Below are 14,064 nucleotides of genomic sequence, written 5' to 3'. Positions count from 1 at the left end.
GATGGGGGCCAGCTAGCCTGCCTAGCCACAGAGGTTCTCGAGCCTCGTGCCACCTGGCAGTCGAGTGCCAATTGCGCCTGCCGCCTCCATCAGATTCAGATTGGAAGGAACGCTTGGAGGGCATCGCGGTTTCCCATGCCAGGATCCAGGTAGGTATTTTGTACAAACCAAGCTACGTTGGCGGTAGACGGTACTAGGTATGCTGTACATTCATTCTGCCCTGCGGGCCTGAGCGGCGCCGGCCGTTTCCTTGTATTGCTGGGATCTTGGCTGCTTGAACCGATCAGCTGCGGGAAGGCAGACACGCATGATGTGGGAGACTCGTACCCGAAGCTGCCCAACGACGACATCCACTTCATGATTGACCCGCATATCCCTCATCTCCGTGGAGTTACTCGCTCATGGCCGCTCCTTCCCCGATGTATCAATGCGTCTGAAGTTTAAAAATCACCACCAGAGCGAAGGGTAAGGGTTAGTACCTGTTCCGTTGCCTGATCGGGGTACTGGGCCTCTGGAAAACCGTGATCGACGAGGTACCAAGTTACCTACTTGATGCAAGTGCGAAAGCCAGGCACTGCAGGCACCCAGCAGTAGTAAGGTAGTAGCATCCAGGCGTCCAAGTCGGAATCTCGGCGTGCTTCACAATGACCAGACCCGACTTCCATGAAGTGGGAGAAGCACCCCCGTGACCGGGTGGGGGATGTGCCATTACGGGCGCCGAGGCGCATTTCCCCAGCCCGCCGGCATCTCGCAGTCGGAATGGGACCCTAGATTGGATGCGACGCTGACCTCGGAGTCGGGAGCAACACGTTTTTGTTAGGATGTCGCTCGGACCGCCAAGAGGGGAAGAGAGTCTGGATTTGTGCCGCCTCTCGATGTACAAGGCAGTAGTCCGTATTGTCGTTTCGGTCTTGTGAATGAATCATTGCCGGTTCGAGCCACGGCGTGTCCAGAACTGGCGATCCACGGGCGCCAGATGGCGGTGCTGTTCCGCTGTGCCTACCTCACCCCTACCATACCTGTACACATCATCACCGTCGTGGAAGCTGTTCGTGCCTGGATGACGAGCGATGGGCATCGTGTGCCGCATTGCATTGCACGATATTGTACGGCACGTATTTGGGCCGCGCTGCGTTCTGCCTCCAAAGTCCGCCAGTCCAATGCTGTATGCTGTGTGGGCAACTACCTGACTTACCTGTTACGTAGTGCACCATGTCCAGAGAGCACTAATAGAGTAATGCAATGTCTGCGCAGGCCGACCCGACGTGCAATATCGACTTAGCGGGGCGATCTCGTACACGGCCGGGGAACACACGCCCTGCCCAACTTGTGCTGCCCGTTCTTGGTGGCACGCCTTGGTCTCACAGCCCCCAACCCACCTGCGAATTCCCGACCCCCCCCCCGCCAATTGATGTTCCGCACGCACGCCGTCAGTGGCTCTGCGTTCTGCATCGTCCAACGCGTCCCATCACTCCCCCGCCCCAAACCCTGAGGCCCAAGCCGGGGCTACGTACCTATCAATCCCCCCCCGCACCCGCACCCTCTTCCACGCCCACCCCCTCCCTCCCTCCCCGTCCAAGCCCTCGCTGTGGCTCTCTCACGCCAGGGAGGCGTTGGCGCACCCCAGAAGAGTCAGTGACGCTCCTCGTCTCGGCCTTGCTGGAAACAGAGAGTACCCTCATACGCCCTCCCACCCATGCCCGGCATCCACAAGGCCAGGCCCGGGGGGGGGGGGGCGCGGGCCTGGGTCCTCATGGCAGAATGGGCTCCTCGTTCATAAGACGGGGACGTGCTCGACGTCGAAGACTCTCCCCACGAAGCCGTGCAACCAGCCACGGTGCAGAACTCCCGATCTCTGATAAATACCACGGCCGCGCTCCTCGCAGCAACTTTGACGCATACGATCCGATCGAGCAGTACTCGGTGTTCTTGTCAGCTGAACCAAGTCATCCTCATTCCTGACGTGGTGTCATACCCGACCCCTCTCAGACTACCTACCTACTCGGCTTGGCCATCTGCTTGTCCACCATACCACGGCGTTATATATATAAGTCGTCGACGGTCCTTGACATCGGGGACATAACTCTCTGAAACAGGCCTCGACGTCAACCCTTCGTCCTGATCCACGTCACTTAGCCATCAGGCGTCCACCCACCTTATCTCCTCAGTTCGCCTTTTTATAACACTTCATCTGGGCCACGGGTCCTCGCTGCAACCACCGCCATGTGCAATTATATCTACGTGAGTACAGCTTTGTCCGTGCTGGATCGCCGAGTCGATCCTCTGCGAACCAGGATGTAAGCTAACTCCACGGCATTGCAGAAGGAACTGAGCTGCCAGCACCATTACCATCTGGTCGAGTCATGGTGCTCCAAGTACATTGAGACGGAAAAACGGTGCCCGCCCACAGTGGTCAGCAAGCAATACTGGTGAGTGCAAGTCCGGGTGTTCCTGCACGGGATGCCCAATCTCCGTCACATGTACGGCGCCATACTGACATCGACGGCAGGGGTAACGACATCTGCTGTGAGTGATGATTGCATCTCGGGCGCCACTGCCGGAGTTCCATTCAACCCTCTGGCGCCTGCATCATGTGTACTGACGACCGTCCTATAGCTGCCTGCCGCGAACGACAGCAACCGAGTAACCATCCGTGGGCGAAGCTGATACGGCCGCCGCAACCCAAGATGACGCCGCACCCGTACCACATCTCGGCTCGGTGAGCTGTCCCACCCTGTTGGGTACCAGCTGGCGGCCTAGAGCGCTGGGAGAGAGTGGTAACTGTGGTCAGCTGGCGCTGGCCGGTCCGCCGCGCGACGATTCGACCAGCGGAACGTAGTGGCCGTACGACCAGACGGCGGCGAGTCGCAAACCGGGCGTCTGCATCATCTGGGCGAGAGTCGCGCAGCGTTGCATTGTTGGCTCCACCGGCGCCCATCTCCTGTTGCGTGGTGGTTGCGAGTTGGTCCGGCATGGACGTGTGAACTGATGCGGGGGCGCACGACTGCAGAGCAGCACCAACCACGCGCACACAGCGCAGCGCACGAAGCACCACAGAAGGGGACCCCCTTCGCGCTCGGGAGGTGACGGCAACCAAAAGGCATAGCGGGATATTAAAAGAAGGGGCGTTGTTTTTGCTCTCCTACCCCCTTCAACTAGCGCGGCATTTATGGGGTTTTATTTATTTATTTATTTCCTTTACTCGAGGCATATAGCGAGGGACGTTTACACAGACGGCATGGTTTGGACTGGCCTGGACTGGATTGGATACCTACCTACATTGGAAGACGGGGGCTCTCTTATCTGGGTGCGAACCTGGCTTCTTTTCGGAGCAGCCCTGGCAGTTTGGCGGCTTGTCTTGGACGGTGTATTTGTTTGTACAACGCTTTGGAACATTAGGTCCCTTTGAGGACGGCGGCGCACAATGGAATGGCACTTTTACTCTCCGAGGCGAACCAAGTAATAACGGATGCCGATGACAGACGCACGCACGCACACGGGCAGACCCGAAGATGGGCAGTCCAGATGCGGCCCACGCACCCGAGCTGCATGGGACCCATTGTGGCTGGCGACATCGGCTAACGCAACAGGAGACGGCGGCGCAGGCTGCCTGTGGTATCACAAGAAACAGTCCAAAGTGAGCCATGGGGCAGCATGGCCGTTGTTTCGTCGTCTGTCTCGCTCGAGCTGTGCTGTCACCATCGTCGTGGCGGAGGCGGCGGCTGCGGCCGGCGGCAGCACCAGCACCAGCAGGGGCCGGCCAAGCTGACATGGAGCCTCCCCGGCCCCGGCCCCGGGCCCGACCCCCGGTTCGTTGTCGATGGAAGGGAAAGGCATTTGTGGACTCCGCGCCGTTTCTCAACGAGACGGGGCCGGGGCCCTGACCTTTGACGTGCAGGTCACCAGAGACGTTACGGGTTCACCGTCGGGCGCAACTGAATTTTGACAGTTGATATCAGAAAATCCAAGGCATGGCTGTCCGTTTTGTCCTTACAGTTAAATGGGGTGCAAGTCGGGTTGCCGTTCTCTCTCATGAGAGAGTCCATTCCATCCTTGCTTTGCCCCTCGCGCTTACAAGCACAATACAGCAAGCATTATAGTTACAGCACCATACTACGGAGTGGTAGTAGTCACGAACGTACCACCGTGTTTCTGTCGCCCTCTTGACCAGAAGAAATGCACAAGTCATGCATGCATGGTCACGCACAGACGCCTCCGAGGCGGTAGTGTTGGACGTTGCCCGCTGCTCGTGGTTGCCGCCCACGCCGTGCGGCCCGTGGCCGAGGGGAGCAGAGCAGTGTTATGTAGTCTTCTCGATCACCGCCCCCACCACCACCATCACCATCACCATCACCAACACCCCGTTCCTCTGCCATGCTGTGGTCCGTGTGTGTATGTGTGTGTGTGTGTGTGTGTGTGCGTGCGTGTGTGTGAGAAGGCGGCGGCGCGCTTGCGTGCGTGTGGACCGATGGATCGAGATGTGCGATGGCGATGTAAGTGACACCCGGTGCCTGGGGGAGTTAAGTCGTGCCCAGACCCGGCGGGAGGGGCGGGCTGACAGCGCCGCCGACATGGCCAAAATAGCAATTGCCATCCCGCTTGCTAATGGGCGTTTTTTTATTGTTTTAGTTGCGAAAGGTTTTTACGCCTGCCGTCCTCAGCGGGCTGCATGTTGTACGTGTGCCGGATAGGAAAGGGGCGCTTGTGCAACTGTGACTGCTGCGACTCTTTGCTCCAGCAGCAGCAACACCACCACCACCACCAACAGGGGGGGGCGGCCATCGGGCCACACACAACTGAGGGATGACAGCGGCGCGGTCCGCACATGTTGTTCTACCCAATAAAACCTGGACCAAGGAGACACCCGGGAGGAGAGGGGGGGACACCGAACAGGGATAGAGAGTGCAAAGAATAGAAAGGGAAAGAAAGAATGGGAAAAAAGCCTGCGGACGCTCGCGCGCGTATGCAGGAGGAGTGTGTGCATGCATGCATGCATGCATACGTGCGTGCGTGCGTTGACAGTTCTGACCGTTCTAACAAGCCTCACCGAGTTGGCCTCTTTGAGGACTGGACTGTTATTACCTCGTGTCGAACAAAATGGCCGTTTTCACGGTAGAGATATGACGGTTCTCGCGTGGAAGCGGGGCGGGCGGGCAACGTGGATGGAAGAAACGTTGGATACCATCATTTCGTACAGATATATCAGGGACATGGAATGGGTTTTCGGATACCAACCCTGTCGAGTTCGGGGCTCCAGGAGCCGCGGTGGACACGGCCATCCGTGCCTTCTAGTACCATAATTTCAATGTAGAGAGAAAAGAGAAAGAGAGCTATTGTACGTCCTCCCTGGCCTCCTCGGTCCGCCCCCGCCGATGGGGTTAGTTGTACTATGTAGTCGTCGCACGATGATGGCCGCCTTTGGCCCCTGCTGCTGTTGGCTCTACTAAGACTTTTGCGGCTTCACCTTTGCTGTGTTCGCCCTGTCAGGGTTGTCGTTCGTTATGTGGGTGTTCTCCTTTCGTCGGCGCGGCGGCATCAGCGCCTTGGCAGGGCTTTTGAAAACCTCGTGTTGGTCGGGCGCGGCAGCATGTCTGGTGCGGGCCGGTAGGGAAGTTGACGACTACTAAGCACCACGCAGACATCTATACATCCATCCATCCATCCATGCATTCACACTCGCGCGCGTAGTACCGTGCTGTACAGTACTTACTACTTAGTAGGCAGCCTTGCAAATGAATGAGAGACTGGTGCGGTTGGTTGGGTTGGTGACGGTGACCTTTGAAGCCGGGGAGTGGTCCTTGAAGAAGATGGTCACTCAATCATGTGCGTCACCCCCCCCCCGAAAAACCTGTTACAGCCAATGGACTGAACGGAAAGAAGGTTCCATCGAATATTGAACGCCGTTGTCCAACAAACCTCATCCCAGGAATGGAAACCCCCGACCCGGTGCCATGGTGACCAGCAGGACGACATCATCTCCTTCATGATGTTGAGACAAAGAGAATGAATCAGACCGCCGCCGGGACAGACTGCCCTGGACCCTGAAAGTACACGCCGCCCCAGGCATCAATCAGCGCAGCGCCAGAACCCCCCCTCTCCCAGCAGGCTGGTCGTGTTTGATTATCGACACCAGACAGGGAACCCCCCAAAAACCGACACCGCGAAAAAGCCCGGGGGAAAAAAGTGGCGGTACGTGACTCTCCCCGCGTTTTTTCTGTGTTTGCTTTTGCCTTTGCGCCGCTCCTTGTGTCTCACGGTAGTTCAGCGCCAGGATCAATGACACATGTGATGCCCCGGGGTGTCCTGCCTGCTTGTGCTCAACATGGGTTCCGTCGATGCCAGTAGCACGTCGTCGTCGTGGAGCCCAGGGTTGTCGGTCGGTCCCCATACTACATGTACGGAAAAAACGCACAACTTGTAATCCACGTTCGGGACCCGTTCCTACTTTTGGCCCTGACGATGAAGGCAACGTTGTTGGTACGTAGTACCATGTATCTCAGGGGCCACGGTTCTCACAAGCGTACGTGCGGCTCGGACCGGATGCTTGGCGTGCGTCCATGTCCGTCTGGCTGAATATTAATCAAGAGGGAGAGTAATAGCCTTAAAAAAAGAAGGGCGGACTGACTGACAGACAGGGCACTACTATCACAGGGCGGGAAGGGCTGCTGCTGATGATGACTGTGCCTTGCGTTCTCCACGCTAGTACTGCAGCCACGGGCCTCGCGCGCGTTTGTTTGATCTGCCTTGCCTGTCCTGTCCTGTCAAGGGACAACTTACAAGGGGGATCCTGGCGCCGGGGGAAGAAGACCAAGGCGATACTGATGGGTGCTGCTGGTGCTGGTGTTGGTGTTGTAATGCTTGTTGTTGTTGTTGCAGCTGTTGTGGTTGTTGTTGGCTGGGTCCGGCGCTTCTGCTGCGCAGCACAGCGCAGCCCTTTCAGGCTGGCCCGCCATGCCTCATCAACAGTGTTAGGTCAAGCAACAGGAGGCATCGCTACCGTAGCTGGCTGGTTGCTGGTGTGTGTGTTTTGCGTTGAGTGCAACCACTCCGCTCTCTCTCTCTCGCCCTCTCGTGTTGCTTCGTTCTCTGTGTTGCTAGTCGGTGTTCGGCGCTCTGCTATTGCCGACGCCCGCGAGAACCGTGATGTTGGTCGCGCGCGCGCGCAAACGCGGCATTGCTTTCCGTCGACCGACCGACCTGACCCCCCCTTACTTGCGATTCCCGACCTTCCAGAGGCCTCATCAAGCGCGCTTTGGGATGTTCGTGTCGGCTTCGGCGATTGTCCGTCGGCGTTAGGGAGGGGACGGGGGACGACCTCCGGAGCGGCTTTCTCGACTCTTCGCCCATTTGGGGTGTGTCTGTCTGTGCTGTGTGCTGTGCCTTGGTTGTTGTTGTTGTTGCTGTTTTCGTTGGCCTTGTCGCCTCTCTTCTCCCCGATGGATTTCGGGCCTCACTTAACCTGATAATATTACAATACTTAGTACGTACCTTATGTACTGACTGATCGATTGACCTTGTAAGCGCCCTGGCAGGCGCCCGCGGGATGGCGCGGGCTAAAACAGCGGCCAGGGCAGCTAGCAACTTGCCTTGCCGCTCCCGCATGTAGTACGATATTGAAACCCAAGCATAATTAGGGCCCCTTGAAAAAAGGAATCGCGCGCGACGGACACCCGGCCGAGAGAGGGGGAGAAAAAGGCACTACTTCGTGCGTACATACGTACATGTCCCCAACGGGCCAGGCGATGCAACAAGATACATCCATCCATTGTAGTACAGCAAGGAACCAACATGGAGACAAGGTTCCATCATTCATCATCGCGGAAACAGGGGCGCCACGTCGCTGCGTCACGCCCGCAACGGGCGCGGCCTTCTCTTCCCGGGGCCCTGACCCTGCACCGCCATGTCTCTGTCTTTGACCAGTCCCTCGGACCGCCCGCTGTGCCGGCCCACTGTCGTGTGGTTTTTTTTTGTACTCAGTTAGTAGTAAGCTCTCTTGTGTCCCCATCCTCGCGTGTGCCGCTCCCCGTCGGGACGGGCGGCTTCTCGAAGGAGGCGCGGACGGGACGGGCGAGGCCGTTGATATGCTGTGCGAGACGGGTGTCTGGTGTTTGGTGTAACATGAATAGACGAGATGAGCCGGATGACACCACCACCCACCCCATCGCCACCGCTACCACCAGCAAGGCACACATGGGCGATCGTGTGTGTCGCACCCGGTACATGGGTGCAAGACACACGCGATGCTGGTGCTGCTACTGGTGCTGGTGCTGCTTCTACTGCTGCTGCTATGACTGCCCGGGTCTCGCTCTCTGTGTGCGTGTGTGTGTGTGTGTGTGTGCTCTGTGTCTGCTTGTCTGTGTGTACAACGCCGGCGTGCGTGGGCATGGGGCGATGATGCACCAGAGGCATCCATCCATCGATCCAACCTGCGTCCCGGCTTTTCGGAGCAGAGGCAACACACCAAAAGTGCAGACGGGCGACACCGCTGCGGCTCTCGATCCCGCCGACCCAACGCGGCGCGACGCATCGTATCGGCGGCCTTTTTTTTTCTTGGCCCTCTTCTCTTCTTGGCTTGGTTTCGAGATGTTGCGGGCCGGTTAGGATGCATCATGATCGGAGGGGCCGCTCCATGTCCGTCCGCGCCCGCACCCGCACCCGCACCCCCCTCCCCTCCCCTTCCTCAATTCAGGGTTTGCTTGTCATTGCTTCACCCGCGAACAGACAGTATCATCATCCCATGTTCAGACGGTGTAGCTGGTGCGAGCCTCGCCAGCCCAGCAGGGGGTGGGGAAGGGGGAGGGAGGGGAGTGCCGCAGGATTTATCAGTAGTGGTGGTGGTGGTGGTGCTCGTAAATGCAACCAGAACAGAATACGTGCCTAGTGCGTGATCGAGCACCGAAACATGGCGACATGCTTTCTGCAGGCCCCGTCCCAAATGCCCGGAGGTCGGGTTTCCAGCGTTGCTTTTTGCTCTGCGTTTTTTTGCCTCATGATCGGATCAGAGACGAGCCGGAGCTGGACGACAAGGAAGTCCCCTGAGGGGGGGGGGGCCGGGTTGGAGTGTACGGGGGGCGCATCCTACTCCTACCACCAAGGGAGAGAGACAGAGAGAGAGAGAGGGTGTGGGGAGGGAAGGGGCTGGCAGGCAGGCAGCAGGGCTGCGGATGCACACAACCACACGCTGTCGTCGTCCACACGGGTCTCGCGTGGGGACCTCGCTGCGGCCAGATAGACGTGCATATATGCAAGTACTAACAGCGGCCATGTGAGGCCGCCGCCTGGCCCTCGTGCCTTGCCTCCCCACTCCCTGCCTCCCTCCAGACTTGACGCGGCCAAACAGGCACGCGCCGAAAGAAGAAACGACGGCTGGCTGGTCCGCCTTTTTGCAAAGCTGGAGCTGGAGTGGGAAGAGACAACTACGCTTGTACAGTATACGTACGTCCGTACGTACCCTGATGGGCCGACCCCTTCTGGTCGAGAGAAGCCCGCCAGGGGCTGGATGTGCTGAGTGATGGAAGGAGGGGGGGGGAAGGGAGGAGGGAGGACGAGGCGGTGATGGGTGATGGTGGTGGTGGTGGTGGTCTTGGTGGTCTAGATGTTATGGTTTGGTTTGAGGCATCCCGATCGGTCCTCTGCTTTCCCGTCATCACAAATGGAGTTCGTGTGTGAACCACTCATGCCGTCCGCCACCACGGAGCCGACGTGACCACCGCCGCCGCCGCCGCCGCCTCCGCCCGTCGATGGGACCCGGGTGACGATGCCCCAGTTTCCCCACCCCGTCCCGAAGACGCCAGGCCCAGCCCCGCCCCCAGCTGAGGCGACGCCATAAGCGCGGGAAGGAGGGGGGCGTCTGGGAGGGGAGGGGGAAAGCTGGGGAAAGTGAACGGCGCTCGCAAGGTTCATAGAGCTCACCGGGGGCCTCACCGAGGACGCGCCGCCGCCGCCGCCGCCGCCGTGCAGTCCGGGGGCGGGCGGGAAGAGGGGATTGATTCGACGGGGCAGGGCTGCGGAGATGCCAACGTCAAAGGGGCCATAGTGCGCTCGGCTGCCGCCGTTGGTGGGAGTATTATGTTGTCACTATTTTAGGCCGGTGCTGGCGTCGGTGAACTTTCTTTTGGCAAGTCTTTTTCAAACACCGACCCCCCCCCCCCCTCCCTTCCTTTTCCCGGTAAGTTGAAAAAACATCAATGGTCGATATCGAGGTGCTAAAATGTTTGATATCGTTATAGCAGAGTCTTGATGCATTTTGAGATTTGCATGTGCAAAATGTGAGCCTGTGATTATTAAACGGCGGGTGCAATCGTCAAAAGCCCCTCTTGTTGGTGTTGGTGGTCGTGCTGCGTGTAAGTCACCGTATCAACAACAGGCATCGACGGCATGTTGGGCAGCAACCTTGGAACTATTTACTCCACCCTCCCCCCCACCCCACGACGGCCTTTTATGCACGATCAATCCAACGGCAACGATGCGTGCTGCTTGGCGTGTCCACATCAACGCCTGTCAGTTACGAACACAGCCAACGGGGCTGTTGGGCGCCGCCGCCATGGTTGACCGTCTCTGACGGAGCATGGAATGTTCCCTGGCCGTTTAGAAACGGGGCGGTGTTTGCCGGCCTGCTGCCGAGTTGCTTTCCCCGAAATCCTCCCCTCCTATCTATTGCCGTTACTAATGCTCGGGCGTGTAGATTATGAGTGTGCACCGGCAGGCAACCGAGAAGGGTACGCAACGAGCACCAGCCCTGCACCAAAAAGGTCACCGACGGTCGAGGCCCCTTGCTCCCCTGGACTCGGGCTCGTGATTGCAGGTGCCTATGTGTCATGCACGTGCGACGCATTGCAAAGTCTCTTCCTGTCGGCAGGTCCCGATGACATTCTGTCACAGCCCCGGGAGTTGTCATGGAAAAGGGGGCCACGCTCTCCGGCACTCTAGAAACAGTGCATGCTGCTCGTCAACATGAAGAGTCGTCCGCGCTTACTTGCGCCCTTGCATGCACTGCCTAAGTTACGGCGTCATCCATGAGAGACGACGTCCATTGCCATCCATCATCGGGGGTGGGTTGTGCATAGGCTCGATATGCAGGCACTCGTGTTGGTGTGTTGTGTGTAATGCCGAAGCACGAGACGCAACCACTGTCCGAGGGACATGAGCTCATGGGCCTGCAACTTTTGAGGCTGCAATATGACCAGTGACACTTTTGGTCACCGCCAACTGGGTAGGCGGCACTCTTGACCCGCACGGGGCAGGCAGTTCCTCACCTAACCTGCTTCCTCTATTCGGGCGTGCAGAGAAAGACGTCTCTGTTGGCGCTGCAGGGTGCTTATTCACCTTCCGCAATACGATGAACACGGCATTACATGTGCATATTGAGTGGCATAACTAACGTCTTGCTGTTGTTAAGCGTCAGCGTTGGACATACGAAGTGTTTGCCCTCGATTTACCCCTTTTATTGCAGAGGCATTGCACAGGGCTCCGCCGCGTGGAATCAATCACGAGGGCCACGTACGAAACCTCCACTTACGGGCCCATGACATAGGACTACATGACGGCTCACGAGACCGCCTCGGCTTATCCTAGCGGAGACACTGAACCCAGTCAATACCACTCATCGTCCCTCAGGAACAACATCAGGGCACCAACATCCCTTCGCTTCATTTGGGGTTTTGCACAAAACACCTTTTGCCCTCCCGCCTCGCAGCCACCAACTGCATCTCGAGTAAGCTATTGAGTGCTACCCGCGCGTCTGCGATGTTGTTGGTGCGCCGGCCCTCGTTGAAATAAAAATTGACTGGAATTGGACCGCCATGGACCCTTCAATGTTTCTGTGGTCCTACCAGACAGGCACACCAAAGAAAAAAAACCGTTGAATCATGTCGATCCCTGCTGCACGGCATCATCCCGGTACCCGACCAACACGCCACTCACACAGCCTTGTTGGTGGTATGACAAACAGCTACAAACACGTGGCAGGAAAGAAAAATGACATGGCGGAATGGCCTGACGACTGAACGCAGAAACATGTGTGTCCGTCTGCACGCTCGAGCATATGTACGGTAAGTATGCTTGTAGGAGAAGGCAGTTGCGCTTCATGGTTAGCTGTTTGCAACTACTTGCAGGTGGGTTGACGCGCGTGTGGTCCGCCGTGCGGCTTCAATGTTGTTCCTATTCCCATTCGCCAGGATGCATGTTAGCAACGCGCCGCCAAGGACTTCAATCCGATCGACGTGCACTATCCAGACGGCATGCATCGAGAATCATTATCCGGGGATATATCCTTGTATGCGCATACGAGGTGAGCTCATGAAATTGATTGGCGGTGCTGCAAAGGCTCCAGTCCGGCGCTTGGTGGCACGCTGGCACTTGACGGCAGTTGGACGAGTCCAGATGCCTCTACTTTCATAAGCCACATACACGTTGGGCACTTATTCGTATACCTCGGGTCCCTGACCAGCATGTAAGAAACGTCTCGCATGTTGACCAAGTTTGTGAAGAACGTAACCCGTATATTGTTTCTGTTCAGTTGCGCCATCTTCCGATGTTTCCATGGTCTTGTTTCGCGCAAAGGCTCAGTAATGGAGTGTCGTCCATATAAGCTGAGACTTCGAGATGCAGTATCTGAACCAGATCCATGCCCCCCCGCCCTGCGATTTGTCAGAGCAAGACTTAAACATGTAGCGGCATCTCGCCCCAGCAATCCTCACGTTGCACAGGCCGGATTACCATGGCTCATACCACGTCAATAACGCCGACACATAGCACTGCAAGCTTGCGGCCGGCGAAGGTGCAAACCCGTGTCCGCGGTCGAGGGCGAGCGTTCACTCCATTTAGACCACAGTTAGTCGCCAAAATCACCATGCTAATCGAACGTATCCAGACATGCGAACCATTTACAACCTTTGGCATCTTATTATGAGATTTTTTATTCTTTATTTCTGCCCATCGTGATATGCCAAATCCTGCAGTGCAAACACGAGAAAGACGACTGCATCAGTCCTTCCGCTTGACTTCAATGTCCTACATGGCGATATGCAGCCAGAGGCGCGGCACACGGCAGGGTAGGAGCATCGACCCATCTAATACCCAACACGTTTACCGAGTATATAATGGAAGTATTAGCTTGCGGCCTGCTGTGCACATTTCGTACACACGTAGTTAGCGAATGATGGCTCTTTGTTGGATTGACGCTTGGGCCAACCAACAACGATGCATTACTTTGCAGCATAGTGAGCACTTCGTACGGGAAACTCGGCACTCGCGCATTTCCCGTGTCCGAGGAAAGGCGAAACTTGATACAACATTCCACAAGAATCTCACTTGCCAGCAGCACCAGGCGCCGATTCACCGGGTCAAGATCGACCCCATGCCTCACCCCCCTCTGCCTCGCTGCTGTCTGGCGGACGTACATACATACACACGCCAACACAGGGTAGCGAAGACGACAATCTGCGTGATAAATATGCCTACAAAAGCGTAGTCAACCCCCTTGTCTGGGTTGTGTGCACTTACTCACTCTGTCTGAGGTGCCGACGCGCGTTATCTCCCAAAAAGCACACAACTTGTTGACACAACCAACGATGGCGCCATCTTTGTGAGACCAGGACTTGGCGTTGCCAGTGTGGGACACCGAAGGGAGGGGGGCGGTGCGTCCCATGATGAAATGATTTGGAAGACCCCAAAGGTAAATGATGAAGAGAATGATGTGATTACGATGAACCAGACAGGGTGTTTTATCCACTTGCCGCCGCCGCCGCTCCGGGAAGAAGAAGCGGGCTGTCGATCGCACCTTTTCCTACACGGCAGGCCCTCGTTTCTCCAGACGTTCCGGGGGTTATTGGTTATGCCCCTTCCACCAACAACAAACCAACACTGACACCCCCAGACGCCTTTACCCCCCTCCCCTCTCCCCCCGGCCCCCTGACGAAAGCACTCGACTCGACTCAACTCTACTCAATCAACTCCTTTGGCCTCTTCCAAATCATGAGGGGAGGGCTGATGGCAAGCACGGGCCAGTCCGGCCAGCCGTAAGGGTCTGGTATGGTTTCAGTCCCTCACCGTTTTGAACTGAGT

General features: G+C 57.4%; 1 protein-coding gene across 1 annotated transcript; it reads left to right on the top strand.

Annotated features, from left to right (window-relative positions):
- Nucleotides 1–1,538: 1,538 nt before the first annotated feature.
- JDV02_002509 (uncharacterized protein) lies at nucleotides 1,539–3,450 on the top strand. The gene is made up of 4 exons (XM_047983543.1): nucleotides 1,539–2,241; nucleotides 2,323–2,429; nucleotides 2,510–2,526; nucleotides 2,617–3,450. The coding sequence occupies exons 1-4, from the start codon at nucleotides 2,224–2,226 to the stop codon at nucleotides 2,721–2,723; spliced, it is 249 nt and encodes an 82-aa protein (XP_047839514.1). The 5' UTR covers nucleotides 1,539–2,223; the 3' UTR covers nucleotides 2,724–3,450.
- Nucleotides 3,451–14,064: the final 10,614 nt, after the last annotated feature.

The sequence above is a fragment of the Purpureocillium takamizusanense genome, chromosome 2, assembly GCF_022605165.1.
Source record: "Purpureocillium takamizusanense chromosome 2, complete sequence".
Lineage (NCBI taxonomy): Eukaryota > Fungi > Ascomycota > Sordariomycetes > Hypocreales > Ophiocordycipitaceae > Purpureocillium > Purpureocillium takamizusanense.
Note: the sequence above shows the minus strand (reverse complement) of the source record. Positions and strands in the feature narration are given on the sequence as shown.